This window comes from Barbus barbus, assembly GCF_936440315.1.
Source record: "Barbus barbus genome assembly, chromosome: 18".
Taxonomy (NCBI): Eukaryota; Metazoa; Chordata; class Actinopteri; order Cypriniformes; family Cyprinidae; genus Barbus; species Barbus barbus.
The window spans coordinates 29294539-29310161 of record NC_136746.1 but is presented as its reverse complement, the minus strand read 5'-3'; the positions used below and the strand labels follow the sequence as shown (position 1 = coordinate 29310161).

At 36.0% G+C, this 15623-nt stretch overlaps 1 protein-coding gene across 2 annotated transcripts in view; it reads left to right on the top strand.

The window, feature by feature from the left end:
• The first annotated feature begins 3635 nt into the window (after nucleotides 1-3635).
• LOC306884283 (nidogen-1-like) overlaps nucleotides 3636-15623 on the top strand; it is a 32488-nt gene continuing 20500 nt past the window's right edge. The window contains exons 1-5 of one of the 2 annotated variants that reach the window (XM_079440022.1): nucleotides 3636-3948; nucleotides 8226-8534; nucleotides 9318-9535; nucleotides 11754-12049; nucleotides 12149-12283. In XM_079440022.1, the coding sequence (XP_079296148.1) occupies nucleotides 3745-3948; nucleotides 8226-8534; nucleotides 9318-9535; nucleotides 11754-12049; nucleotides 12149-12283 (1162 nt within the window). In that variant the 5' untranslated portion in view covers nucleotides 3636-3744. The remainder of the gene's footprint in view (nucleotides 3949-8225; nucleotides 8535-9317; nucleotides 9536-11753; nucleotides 12050-12148; nucleotides 12284-15623) is intronic. The other variant, XR_013785426.1, reaches the window with a different exon arrangement.

The window sequence follows — 15623 nt, the reverse complement described above, 5'->3', positions numbered from 1 at the left end:
GCTGAATAGTTGTTTCTTGTCAGTTTGCCAAAATCAAGTCGCTAATTAGTATTCAAGTGAGGAAACCAATTAATATTCAGTCTATGTTGGCTCTTTATGATTTCAGACTTGTGTTAGCCAGTCCAGTTATTACTATAACCTCATTACGGCCTGATGAAATCTCTGCGAAGGGTTATAACTTTTAGGCATTCGTTTCTGTTTGACTAACCTCTGGTTTTACCACGCTCCTCTAGCCATGAGAACCTCTCTGTGTCTGGGACTGTATTTGTGAATTATTGCTGATGAAGCTTAGGTTCTCATTCACAGGTCAGCTTGAGGTCACCCAGAGGTCAGAGGTCAAGCTCTCATCATACTCTGAGACGGGGCAGCAAAGGACAGCTGTGAGACAAATCAATCAACAGTGCAATAATAATACTACAGTAAAGGTCATTTGATCTGGTTATTAGGGAATTAAATGTATCTTTTCATGTTTCATGTGTCTCAGTTTATAACATGTTCTTTGTGATTGGGATTAGCTCTAACAAAAGCAATAAAGAAGTACTGTATGAACTATTATAATGAAACGTTCATGGTGCTTTTTGTCATTTTTGGAGCTCAACAGCACTGTTAAAATAAAGATCACAAGAAAATCATACAGGTTTGGAGAGGCAGAAAGTGACAAATATATGTTTCACTATATTCTTGCCTTATTATTTTAAGTAAAGCCGTGAATATGTTGCTGTGCAAGTTCATGTAGCAGGATTGAGAAACAAAATCTAATTAAAACTGGCATCCTTTCAATTCAGGCCACAGCACAGGAAGTTGAATTGGAAAGACAGGAAGAGGAATTAAAGATGTTCTGCACAATCATTCAACAGAGGAATTTCATTAGTTCAACATAACAGCTAAAATGTTCCAGAGCAGATGATTTCTTATGTGTTTTGTTCAAGGTTTTCATCTGGAAAACTCACTTTATGTTGTTCGGCTCCACTTAAAAGATTTAAAATAGACAATAAGAGCATTCTGGGAAATTATACCTTTTTCCATCGTGGTCTAACATGTAAGTAATGTTTAAAATTACCACAAACTTCATTATATACAAACATTATATTATACAATCCATAGTGAAAAATGCATAGTTATATGGATATGAATTTCATTCCATTTTATATATATATATACTTTTTTTTAAATGTAACTTGAATTGCATTTCTGCATCATGTCTGCTACCTCAATTTAAACTCTTTAAATGTCAAAAATTCATTCTCACATGAGTTTGGATTTGTTGTAGAGATGTGATTGAGCAGTAGATGGCGCTGTTATTCAATATTACAGAACCACAGCCACCTCTAGACTAGTTATGTTTTACCATAAAGTACCAACCTCTAACCCCTAATTAACTAAAATAACCATCCAATCCAATTAGTTTGCATTCATATGTATCCACTGACGGTGAACTGTAATCTCATGTCACTGTTCATTTGTACACAGTACAATTAACTCAGGATATTATTGCCAGTTATTGTGCATCTTCAAAGGGAAAGACATTGTGCCAAAAAGGTCATGCTCTGATGGTCTTTTGGATGGTGATCAGTTTTTATACTATCAAAAGGACAAGTGCTGATGATGTGTTGAACACTTTTGTCCTGAGCATTAATTAGACTGTCTGACCAGAAGCTACATGTAAACTATTAAGTAACATCAGCAGCCATTCTCAATCAGGCGGTTATTTTTGGTGACATAATGAAAGCAAAATTCTGTCATTTACTGCCTTTCCAAACCTGTATGATTTTCTTTCTAGCACTAATGTGAATTTTTGAAAAAAAAAAAAAATAATAATATATATATATTTAGACTGTATATATTAGTGCTGTCAAACAATTAATCGCGATTAATCGCATCCAAAATAAAAGTTTTTGTTTACATAATATATATATATATATATGTGTGTACGGTGTATATTTATTATGTATATATAAATACACACTCATACAGCATATATTTTGAAAATATTTACATGTATATATTTATATAATTTATATCATATATAAATATATTTAATATACAAATATAACATTTTTCTTAAATATATACATGCATGTGTGTGTATTTATATAAACATACACAGTACACACACATATATTATGTAAATAAAAACTTTTATTTTGGATGCGATTAATCGTTTGACAGCCCTAAAAAATATAATAAAATAAAATAAATAGCTGTCTGCATTGTGAAATTAATCTCTTGTTTACATCGTACGTACACTTTTATCACTTTGGATAAAAACGTCTGCCAAATAAATGTAACATGCATCTGCACTTGTTTATGTTGAGAAAATGTGCTAGAGTGCAGATTTCAGCTCTCTGGTGTTTCAGCGATGACTCATCTGAACGCCTCTGATTGGCCACTGTGTTCATAAGCTCAACAGAATCGTGTGTGATTGGCTATAATGCACAACGCTGTAAATAAAAAGAAATCTGATGCAATATGAGCAGATCTAAATTTAAAACCGTAATCACAACTTTTCATTTGACTTTATTCACAACAAATGTTATAGATTTAGTTTAAATGTGAAGTGGCATTCCATCTACGCTAATATTAGTCTGTTTCTTTCTTTTTCAGAGGTCACCGTGGCCACCAGATCCAGTCCGTATCCAGATCAGATGGTGGATCAGCACCTAGAGACGACCTCTACAGCCCTGAATGTCAGCGGAGACCAGGACACCTAGATGAGCCCCAGAGACTGATCCCCAGTGAGGACCCTGTCTCCTAGATGGCCATCGGGACAAGACCACAGGAACCAGATGAGTCCTCTGCACAATCTGACTTTGCTGCAGCTTCCAAAGGTTTTTTTTGGTTCCTTGCTCTGGCTTGCTTAGTTGGGGACACTGAATTTCCAGCGATATCATCGACTTGATTGCACAGATACTATTTAAACTGAACTGAGCTGGACGATGACATCACTGAATTCAATAATGAAATGCCTTTAACTGAAAATTGAGTGTTTACTATTTTCATATTTGATACTGTGAAGCTGCTTTGACAATCTGTACTGTTAAAAGCGCTATATAAATAAAGATTACTTGACTTGACATTGTGCACCTTCTATCTATCTATCTATCTATCTATCTATCTATCTATCTATCTATCTATCTATCTATCTATCTATCTATCTATCTATCTATCTATCTATCTATCTATCTATCTATCTATCTATCTATGTCTGTCTGTCTGTCTGTCTGTCTGTCTATCTATCTATATTAGTATTGGCTTTTTCAGCTTGTGGAAAAGTTGCTTATGGTGAGCTTTGGTTCATTATGTGACTGATTATGTGATATTTATCAGTGTCTCAGGTACAAAACAGATTTCAGAAATTCAGTAGGTTAGTTTATTAACATTTTTAATTTGAATTGTCAATTTAAGTTAAATCCGTAAACCCTAATAATGTTGCTACCGTATTTTTTTACAGTAAAATTCCAGCAACCACAGCTGCCAGTTTTTTTGTGTTTTTTTTACAGTACATTTATTTTTTTACAGTGTAGTCTTTGCATCTGTTTGTTTGATGTTAGAATCAGGTCGGCTCTGTTGGAATAGAATTGGCTAGATGGCGCTGTCACAAAAATATAGTGTCCTAGAGCTGCGGTCCTAGAACTGAGGTCCTGAGACTGGAACATACTGCGCGCTGCTGGTTAAACGGGCTTTCACCTCAGGCAGGCAGTCAGTGAGTCTCAGGCAGCTTCAGCTTCAGCTTCAGGACTGGACATGGGTCGGCAGGGGCAGAGATGGCCAGTGTGGATCTTATTATTGGGATTGTCAGTGTGTGTCAGCGGGATAACACGACAAGAACTTTTTCCATTCGGGAGAAGCGCAGGAGACCAGGCTCTTCATGAAGGCAACGACGAAACTCAGCAGATCACGCTGAAGAAGCCCCTAACATTTTACGATGGACAGTTCGACAAGATTTACGTGAGTGTTTGAGCTATGAATGATAGAGGCTACAGTGTTGCCGAGTTACTAGTTACATGTAACGGAATTACGGAACTGAATTACAAAATAAATGTAACAAATCTGTTACAGTTACTGAGAAAAAAACGTGGAATTAAATTACTGTTACCTCTGAATATTTTCACACACATACAGATTTGATGGATTTCTTTCCCAGATTGCAGTGACTGCTCTAAAATATGAGACACCAAAGTTTAGGACACAAGCTTAATCGATAGGTGTTTTATTTTCTATTTGGGTTTATGTATATGCTTTATTTTTTAAGATTAGCAGTTTTATGCCAGTGTTTCCTCTCATAGCTATGCAAATATTTGATTTCAAAAACAGAATCATGGTTATTAAACTATTTCTTGTTATGGTTTTAAATCTGTATTTACCTCAGAATGATCTCAAAGTAAAAACAGGTGCTACAGTCTGATGTTGTGCTGGCTGTGCTTTAAAATGAAATGATTTTAGTCCTAATTCAAGGGAAGAAGGATTCTGAAAGTCTGGCAGTAATCAGTGTTGAGTTCTACTGTAAGGTTAACCCCTCCTGCTTTAAATGTTTCAAAATGACTAACAGTTGAAAACATTTGTTAGAAATTTAGAAAAGTAATCAAATGTAATCCGTTACATTACTTTAAAGAAAGTAATTGAAATAGTTACACTACTACTTATTACATTTTAAATAGGGTAACTTGTCATTTGTAACCTATTACATTTACAAAGTAACACTGATGATATACAATCCTGCGATACATTCACTTCCATAATAATATGATGACTTTAGCACAACATACTTTAATATAAACAATGTTAAAAAATAATTCATGCACTGGTGTTTATCCCACTTCAAGGGCATGTCCAGAATAGCATGCGATTTTAAAATATTTTTAAGTATAATCTATATCTATCTATTAAATAGGATTCACAGCTGAAATTCCCAACACCTGCCCAATGCCAACCTTTCTAAAACAAAATGATTCTCTGTCAGTGAGTGTTTTCTGCAGTAAACAGAAATAAAAGATGAATAATATTCGTAATGCAAACGCTTTGCGGTTTGTTTTTGCAATGTTTTCTCGCCCATCTGATTGGCTGTTGACAGACAAAACAGCTCATTATACTGTCTTACAATAGAAATGCTGTGATTCAGTGCTAATTGAGTAACAGATTGCTTGAAGAGGTTTTGAAACAGCATCTTTGAAAACTTCAGAGAGTTGGTTTATTGTCAAATAAACTCATGATGAGCTGGTTATAGCAGAATGATTAAATACAGTATATGCCGTGTAATGTTTTGGCATTTTATGCAAAACATTGTTTTCGATATCATATGATGGATATCAATATATATGAATCCGTTTGATTTTATTGTTTACAATATAGTCTTTAAATGTGAACAGAACTTGATTTTATTCATAGAGAAGTGAGTGATTAATTGATTGTTCTGATGAATCATTAACGATCAGAGCAGGAATGTTTATCACAGAGGTAAATGGTGTCAGTTTTGCTTTCATGTTGACTTTGAGTGAGTCGTGTAGTGAAATACTCCAGACACATTCCTGCTTAAGTGCGTATTGATTGGGTGAATCAGATCCTGGGCTGTTCAGATGATTTAACCTTCCTGTTGTTTTGAAATACAGTACTATTTTTGTACTATTTTGGTTTCCATGCAAAAAAACTCCCACCAAATTGTCTAAAGTTTTGTTACAGAAAGCCTGTAGCTATTATTACTGAATATGTGAGACATTTAATAATTCCCCTATTATTGTGTTATTATTGTGTTTCTATTTTGTTAGGGGCCAATTTGATGCACATATTTATATTTTCAAAATTAGCTGCACCAACACTGTATATATATATATATATGTGAGATTTATACATCATCTGAAAGCTGAATAAATAAGCTTTCCATTGATGTATGGTTTGTTAGGACAATATTTGGCCGAGATACAACTATTTGAAAATCTATATATGTGTGTGTGTGTATATATATATGTGTGTGTGTATATAAATATATATATATATATATATATATATATATATATATATATATATATATACTGTATGTGTGTGTGTGTGTGTGTGTATGTATATATATATATATATATATATATATATATATATATATATATATATATACTGTATGTGTGTGTGTATATATGTGTGTACATATATAGTATATATAATATAAGGGTGACATGGGTTTCTCACACTTATTTTCAGTGCTGAAACAGTCTAATGATTTAGATCCAAAAAAGCTAACAATGGAAAAAACAACATTTAGGCTGTGAAACTAGATGAAGAAAGTAATTTTCCAGTGGATGTTTCAGAAAACAAGTCTTAGTTTTGAGTAAACTTTGAGTCTTATATTTCTCATGTGTTTCATATTTTAGTGTTTGACAAGTTACTATAAAGGTTTTCTGTTTTTTTTTTCTTTTTACCTGATTCTTCAGTATTTATAAAAAATGTTGGTTTTTGGCAAATTGCATGGACACCGATGGGGGTCAATTTGAGGTCGTAATTTCTGTACGGCCTTTCTAAAAATATCTGTATAAACCTTGCATGCATGAGAAAAAGTCACCAAATTTTAAGAAGAAATTTATAGTTTAATCAGTTAATCATTCATGGGTCAGATTGACCCAGACACAACAGGCAAATGTGTTCGTAGGACATCTACATCCCAGTGTAGGATTGTCGTGTAGGACTCGACTAACAAAAACATTCATAATTACAATCCCTTGAATACTTCCTTTCCCACAGGTCTACTTTGCCAATTTCCTTTTTCAAGCTGTTGTGGTATTTTAGCAGAATTCATGGCTGTATCTTGATGTTTTGTTGTTGTTTTGTAAAGCTGAAATAACTCCAGCGTTTGAGAGCAGACTGAATGAAACTGTCCTTCATCAGGATTTATAGGGTCTCCCGCTGAATACAAAGTGCGTGTGTTGTAGCATTTGAAAAACATCTGGAAATGTAGTCTAAGCGTGCACATCTGTTTTAGTGAGGTGTTGAACAGTCTTTGTACAAACGATCAACAATATGGATGACATTCCTTATTTAACCGCTAACATTTCCTCATTCATTCTTCACTAAACTGTTTTCATGTTAAAAGTCCTATTTTTGTAGCCGTTCCGTTTTAATAATCTGCTATGGTACTTGTTTTAATGTACAAAGATGACTGTTATTAAACCATATGTAGATTTATTTCCAGAGGAGTTTTGATGCTGTCTATATGCCCGAATATGTGAAAATCCGAAGTATTTACATCTATGCGTTTAGCAGGCACTTTATCCAAAGCAACTTACAGCATGTGACCATATATTGACGTACACAGTATTTATGAAACAATAGGTGAACAATACCAGGATGAGCCACCCGGAAACCTCTTTGAAAACAATCAGTAGAAACGACAGAAACGACACTCCTCAGCCATAATCCAGGATCAGTGAATCAGGTCCAGTACAAGACCAGCATCACAAGATCAGGCCTTTGAGTTTGTCTGATTTCATTTTGGCTGTGCTAAATAGACTGTAGTTATTGCTCATTCTGCTGTAGGGAGAGTTTTCCAGGACACCATGCATGGAGACTTTGTTGCTTTGTCCTCTTTATTATCTTATTATGTCTAGAAAATAAGTCACAATCATCAGTTGAAAATGTTTTGATGCCTTTTGTATTGCATTGTGATTTCAGAGTTTTGACCAGTATTGTTTTAGTTTTTAAGGTAGTTTCTAGGATTTTACACTTGTGTGTGTACATATGTGGGTGTTTGGCAATGGACTTTATTCCCTAAACCATCACAAACTCTGTTTTTACTCTGTTTTTATAAAGGTTTCAGTAAGATTGGGAACTAATGTAGCCTTTTTCTTCACACATGAATGTGCATTTATTTTTTTATTGAATTTGATTTGTTTATTTTATTTAATTATTATCTTTTTTATTTGGAATATAAAGAGATAATAAACAAGTGGGGAAAAAATCCAGTGTCATTTTAGTCATTTCAACATTATATAATTAATATAATAATTTTTATTAATATTTTTTTATTTTTTGTTAAAGTTTTATTCATTTTGCTGAGTGTTTTTGTCATTTTTATTACTAGTTTTATATCTATTTATATTTATATGTTTGTATAGTTATTTATTTTAGTCAATTAATTGCTTTATTATGACTATGCTACCTAACAACAGGTCCAGTTGACTGATTCAAATGATGACTTCTTCAAAACTGATTTATCAGAGAGATCTTCCGTCTCTCACATTTAGATCAACACCAATGGCTTTGTTGCTCTGGAGAAGCCAGCAGGAGAATCCCAGTATCTGGGCAACATGCCGGCCGGTTTTGGGATGATCGCCGCTCTGCAGGGCGACCTGGACACCAGCGACGGAGTAGGAAAGGTGTTCTTCCGCCAGGACTCCAGTCCAGCTCTTCTACAGCAGGCGGCCGAGCACATCAACAGAGCCTTCCCTGAGGATGACGTGGTGACCCCCATCAGTGCTGTGGTGGTCACATGGGTGGATGTGGCGTCTCATCAGACTGAGAGCAGAGGAGACGGACTGGAGCCCACCGAAAGAGTAAGGTTCAGTTTACTTGTTTGCCGTTCACACATACAGCCATTTTTAGCATGCATTTTTCATGGATGTATCGTTGGTCTTTTCTGCTGCTGGTTGCCTTGCTTTATTGGTAATGCAAATCTGTGAAAATCAAGCATCTGCGTTCTGGACCTAAGAACAATGCATTACAATTATTAATGCATGCATCCAACTCACTTGTACTGCAAAATTCATATTCCTAATAAGTATTTTTGTGTTATTTTCCAGTTAAAATATTTATAAATTCTAAGGACAAGTTTAATTAGCTTTAACATGTTTACAGAATAATTAAAGTATAATTGCATAAGATTTTAAGGCTTCATATAGGTTGTATTTTGAATATATTAATAGAATGTATTTTGCTCTGCTAGACTTTTTTACTTTTTTAAGTATAAAATTTAGTTAAAAACAAGTGAATTTATTAATATTTGGAATTAATCTTTTATATTGTTTTCATTTTAATTTTAGTTAAAGTTTTATAGTTTAATTTTAGTCATTATATCTGAATCGCTTTATTCATATTATTTCAGTTTTAATTTTGGTAATTTTAATATTTTAACTTGAACTACACAACAATGAGAAATGTTGGCAACTAACTGAAATAAGTTTTTCAATAAAATCACAGACTTTTATTGAAGGTGAATGGCTTCCAATGGCTTTGTCATTGCAGATTGCTGTATGTGTGAATTATAAGAGTAATGGATTTAACTGATCGTGTACAAATACACTTAAAGAGTTAATAAATCATGTTCTTTATGCTTATAGCGAAATACATTTCAACTGGTGATCGCTTCTCTGGAGACGATGTCCTTTGCGATTCTTCTCTACCCGAGAGAAGCCATGCAGTTCCAGAGCACCAGCAGCTACACGATGCACGCCGGCTTCAGTAAAGGACAGGAGACTTACTTAGTGCTTTATAAGAAGCAAGGACCGTACTATCGCATCACAGACGACACCGAGGCATCTGTCAAGAACTTAGCTGAGTACGTTTGGTTGCTGTTAGTGCTGGAGTTCACCTAAATATAACTACAGAGGCGGACAGTAGTGAAGTACTCTGCTTTAAAAGTACTTTTCAAGTGTTTTTCTTCAGAAAACTTTACTTCACAACATTCCAAAGCATAATATTGAACTTTTCACTACTGTCCACCTCTGTTAAATATTGTGATCATGTACTCACCCTAATGATGCTCCAAATCTCTTAGAAGAAGAAGCTTCATGCAGGTCTTTTCTATACAATTATATCATGACCCAAACACCAGAATGCTACTTAAACTAATCAAAGAAGCACACAATAGCTTTATGGAGAATGAGATTTGAGAGCTACAATAGAGGAGAAATTCAGTGACTGTTCCTCAGTCGAATGAAGTGCAAAAAAATATTTTCTTCATCTGGATTTTTGTCTTGAAAAATGTACTTGAGAAGCAAAATACTTAAGATATTAATTATTGTTTATTGAAAAAAAGTATAAAAATTGAGTTAAAAAAACAAATACACAAACACTTTTATTTTTCTGACCCCATTGACAGATATTTTTCTTGTTTTAAACATAAACTTAATAAATTAATTAATTTTGATACTTTTTTTTAGCAAACAAAGCTTGACATCTTAAGTATTTTTGCTTAACAATTAAATCTTGTTTTGATTGATTTAGGAATGTTTATATCAAATAATCAAGCATATTCATTTTGAATTAATTTTTTTTAACAGCTTTGAGCTAAACTATTTTATTGAGATCGGCAAAAAAATATTTTCTAAAACAATTATCAAAATTTTGTGAATTTATGCTTAGAACAAGAAGAAATATGTCCATTCGGCCAAAAACATAAACCTAATTTTAAAAAGTTTATTTTTAATGCCCCATTGACAGACATTTTTTTTTCTTGTTTTATGCATAAAGTTTTCATAATTTATAAATTTTTCACAAAAGAAAACTAAATATCTATTTTTGCTTAACAAGTAAATGTATTTAAGCATGCTTTTGTTGATTTATGTCTATATCTGTTTATATCCAATATGTAAAGTAATTTTTTCTTAATGAAACGTGTCTTGATTTAATCATTTTTAGAAATTTATAATGAAAGACAAAACATTACGTTTCGGTTTGGCCTACTTTTATCTTGCAGTCTTAGGCCGCATTTACACTGCATGGTTCAAGTGACCCAATTCCACTTTTTTTCCTCCCATATGCCACAGATCGGATATGGCCCATGACCGTGTAAGCAGGAAAAAGTCTCATGAATTCCGATATTCTCCGATCAGTTTCAGGCCTCATTCATATGTGGAAATAAATCAGATATGAATCGGATACGTGCATTTGCGCCTGCCGTGTAAGCGGACAAATCAGATATTCCACCGTAAATGCAACTCCTACGTCATTGAGTTTTTTTTAAACATTTTGCGGTACAGTCATGTACCAAATGAAACATCTCTAGTTGAGTAGCAGAGTATTAATTTAGTTAGTTTGTGTTAAATAAAAGGCGATCTGATGCTGAAATGTGTTGCTTTTGAAATCATGCTGAGTGCTGGTTGCGCTTCAGTCCCCTTCGTTCCATTGAAACCACAAAATTATATACAATCACTGATGAACGCATTTGGTTTTAATTACTAAAAATACACAGATGATGACATTCTTAACAATATCTATCACCTGAGTATTATTCCACTTTCAGCGGAGCTGCGTACATCACTGTCCTGAACAATTTGTACTAGGATATATAATTATTTTGATGTATAGATGTAACTATTGTATTAAAAACGCTTCTATATTAATTCCATGTCAATAAATTAAACTCAATGTACTATTCAAATTGATTTGTGATGTCATATGCTATTTTTGGCTTGTTTAATCAAAAGTGCAGTGTAAGATGCACACAGATACTGGTCAACATCGTCCAAAAAATCGGATATAGTCACAAAATCATAATTGATCATCAAGACCTGCAGTGTAAATGCAGCCTTATCGCATTTAGTCTTACGGTACTTTTTGTCGTTTTTGGAGCTTGACAGATGCAGTCACTATGAATTGTAAAGAAAAAGATCTTTGTGAAGATAGTTAAAAATTTCTCTATTTATGATCCATTGGAGCAACTGGATTTTTATTTTCAGGTGAACTAATATTGTTTTGGTGGCATGTCCACTATTTAGCAGTGTAAGTGTACTTTGATCATGTTCTCCCATGATGCTGTTGGATGTGTTTTCCAGGCTCACTAACTCCGGAAAGCGTGGCGTGTGGGTGTATGAAATAGGAACGTTCCCTCACTTCACAGATGTCGCTCCTGGAGAAGTGCTAGATTTACCTTTGGATTCCCACCAATATCAGACCACAAGAAACCACAACCATCAACACCCGGTGTATCCTGACGTCCAGCAGGAGAACCTGGATGGAGTTTATGATCGTCCAGAACATCCTCCACCCATCCAGGTGCAGACGGTTCAGTACAGACCTGAACGACCGGCGGTCGTGGAAATCGAAAATGAAGACAACATCGAGGTTGACGGTCAGCATGAATGGTTTATTTGCTAGAACAATCAACAACTTTGCACTTTTCTTGAGTCGAAATTATCTCTTTTATTTGTCTTCTTTTTTTTGCATACAGTATTTACCTACAACTCTGGTGAATGTGACGGACAGAAATGCTCCAAATTTGGCGAATGCAGGAATTATCGGAGCGGACGATGCTGCCAGTGTAAACCTGGATACTACGGCAGTGGGGTTCAGTGTGTACCTGATGGTAATGCCTCTATAATGTTATTGGGTTAACTTCTGTTATAGAAATATTTTCTCATGGTGGGTTATGATCTCTGACAGCAGAGAAAAAGAAGAAATAAGAAAAAGTAATTAATAAAATTTAGCAACATATTCACTGGTTTGTGCTTTTCCGATGTCCCAGAATGGTTACATGACTAAAAAAAGTGCTTTATTGTTAGTATTTATGATTTAGAAAGTATATATATATATATATATATATATATATATATATGTATGTATGTACAATATTTACCACAAATAATCAAGTATATTTTGTACAGCAAAAAAGACTAGTAGACTTCAATTGTTATTTTTTATAATTTAAAACATATTTATTTATTTTAAAAATTACAGTTTTGTGATTTTGCTTTTTTAAATCACTTGTTTGTATTAAACCTTTTTAATAAACCAAATATTTACAATTATGAAAAATATTTACATATTAATATACATTTTCAAGTTAAATTAATTAGTAGCTTCTCATCAACTCCCAAACCCTATAATTTTATCCAAATGTGACCCTGGACCACAAAACCAGTCATAAGGGTCAATTTTTTAAAATTGAGATGTATACATCATCTGAAAGCTGAATAAATAATCTTTCCACTGATGTACGGTTTGTTAGGATAGGACAATATTTGGCTGAGATACAACTATTTGAAAATCTGGAATCTGAGGGTGCAAAAAAATCTAAATATTGAGAAAATCACCTTTAAAGTTGTTCAAATGGAGTTCTAAGCAATGCATATTACTAATCAAAATTTTAATTTTGATATATCTACAGTAGGAAATTTGTTGGAACATGATCTTTAATTAATGTCGTTGATTTTTGGCATACAAATCAATAATTTGGACCCATACAATGTATTTTTGGCTATTGCTACAAATATATCTCAGCGACTTAAGACTGCTTTTGTGCTCCAAGGTCACATATTAAAATAAACAATATTTCACTGATAATTTGTTGATGACATCAAAGACTGTGTCTCAGTTGTATTGTGGGACAAACAAATTAAGTGTTATTTAAATACAAAATAACTAAAATGAATACGTTTCATGTTGAGCTGGTTAACACACATCTGCTGTTGTCAAAAATTCTTACTTTTCATCTTCAGCCTGTCTTACCTTAATCATCATTGTCTTATTGAGACAATGATGGACTTTGTGACCGTTACATCATCAATGCACTTGGTGATGTAGGCAGTGACAGTCTCTGAGACAATGATGGACTTTGTGACCATTACATCATCAATGCACTTGGTGATGTAGGCAGTAACAGTCTCTGAGACAATGATGGACTTTGTGACCGTTACATCATCAATGCACTTGGTGATGTAGGCAGTGACAGTCTCTGAGTACTCTTGGAGGTCTGTAGTGTTGTTGTGTGTTGCAGCCTGTTTAAACATATTCCAGTCAGTGGTGTCAAAACAGTCTTGAAGTGCCTCTGACGACCCTTCCGGCCACACTTGAATCTGTTTGTGTATTGGTTTGATGACTTTAACGAGCGGTCTGTATGCAGGCATTAGCATGACAGTGATGTGGTCTGAGGCTCCGAGGTGGGGGAGGGGGAGGGCCTTGTAAGCTCCTCTCTGGGTGGTGTAAACAAAGTCCAGAGTATTTTTTCCTCTTGTTGGAAAGTCTATGTGTTGATGTATTTTTGGGAACACACTCTTTAAGTCTGCGTGGTTGAAATCCCCAGCCAAGATGAGAAAAGCATCTGGGTGGGCTGTCTGCTGCTCACTGGTGTGCTGGTACAGATCATTTAGTGCCTCACTCCTGATGTTGTTGTTGGAGCTGGGAGGGATGTATACAGCAACGAGCAGTATGGCTGAATATTCCCTCGGTAGATAGAACGGCCGGCACTTAATAATCATAAACTCCACCAGGGGTGAGCAGTGTTTGCAGACCACAACAGCGTCGCGGCACCATGCATCATTGATGTAAACACAAAGCCCGCCGCCGCGGATCTTACCTCCCTCGACGAGAGCTCTGTCAGCTCGATAGCATGTTAGCTGGTCGAGCTGTATGGCGCAGTCCGGTACGCTGTTGTTAAGCCATGTTTCCGTAAACACAAAAACACAACAGTCTCTTACAGTCCTCTGAGTAGAGCGAAGTAGTCGGATGTAGTCCAGTTTATTGTCCAAAGAGCGTACGTTCGCCAGTACGATGGTGGGGATAGCTGGCTTGTGTGGCTTGGCCGCTAGCCTAGCTCGGATACCTCCGCGCTTACCCCTCTTCTGCTTCCTCTGACGCCGCTTGTAGCGCCTCCGCTGTGGGCGAGGTGCAGTAGTGGGGGTCGGTGATGGAGTAGGCTTTCGGAGCAGTCCGAGGTCCCGCAGCTCTTCGGCGTGTGCTGAGTTTAACTCTAAAAATGTGATTCTGCCGACATCGAGCAGAAACATTGCAAATTACAAGACAAAAAACACGAAAACACCGTTCTGTCGGGAGAGAGAGAAGCCGCTGCGTCTGTGCGCGCCGCCATTTTGTTCACATCAGAGAGGCCAAGAGACAGTACTCCAGAAGGATAGCCCATCGTTTCAGCGACAGCAGAGACACTCTGAGCCTGTGGCAGGGGATACAGACCATCACGGACTACAAGCCCCCACCACAGACCTGTGACAGCACCATCCCCCTGCTGAACGAGTTGAATACCTTCTTTGCTCGCTTTGAGGCACAAAACAGCACCACTGCACAGAAGACTCCACCTCCTCCCAGTGACCAGGTGATGACGCTGTCCCCGGACAGTGTGAGGAGATCCCTCAGCAGGATCAACGCACGCAAAGCTCCGGGTCCTGACAACATTCCTGGGCGTGTACTGAGAGACTGTGCAGTGGAACTCACTGATGTCTTCACAGACATCTTCAACATCTGGGTGGTGATGGCGCAGTGGATAAGACACATGCCGTTGGTGTGAGAGACCCGGGTTCGAATCCACTGTGAGACACCAATGTGTCCCTGAGCAAGACACTTAACCCCCTAGTTGCTCCAGAGGCGTGCGACCTCTGACATATATAGCAATTGTAAGTCGCTTTGGATAAAAGCGTCAGCTAAATGAATAAATGTAAAATGTAAATCTCGCTAAATAAGACCGTTGTCCCCACATGCTTCAAAGCTACCACCATCATTCCAGTCCCGAAGAAGTCATCTCCATCCTGTTTCAATGACTACTGTCCAATAGCACTCACTCCTATTCTCATGAAGTGCTTCGAACGGCTAGTCATGCACCACATCAAGTCTGTCCTCCCCTGGACCCCTTCCAGTTTGCATATAGGTCCAACCGCTTAACCGATGATGCCATCGCCACTGCCCTCCACCCAGCCCTC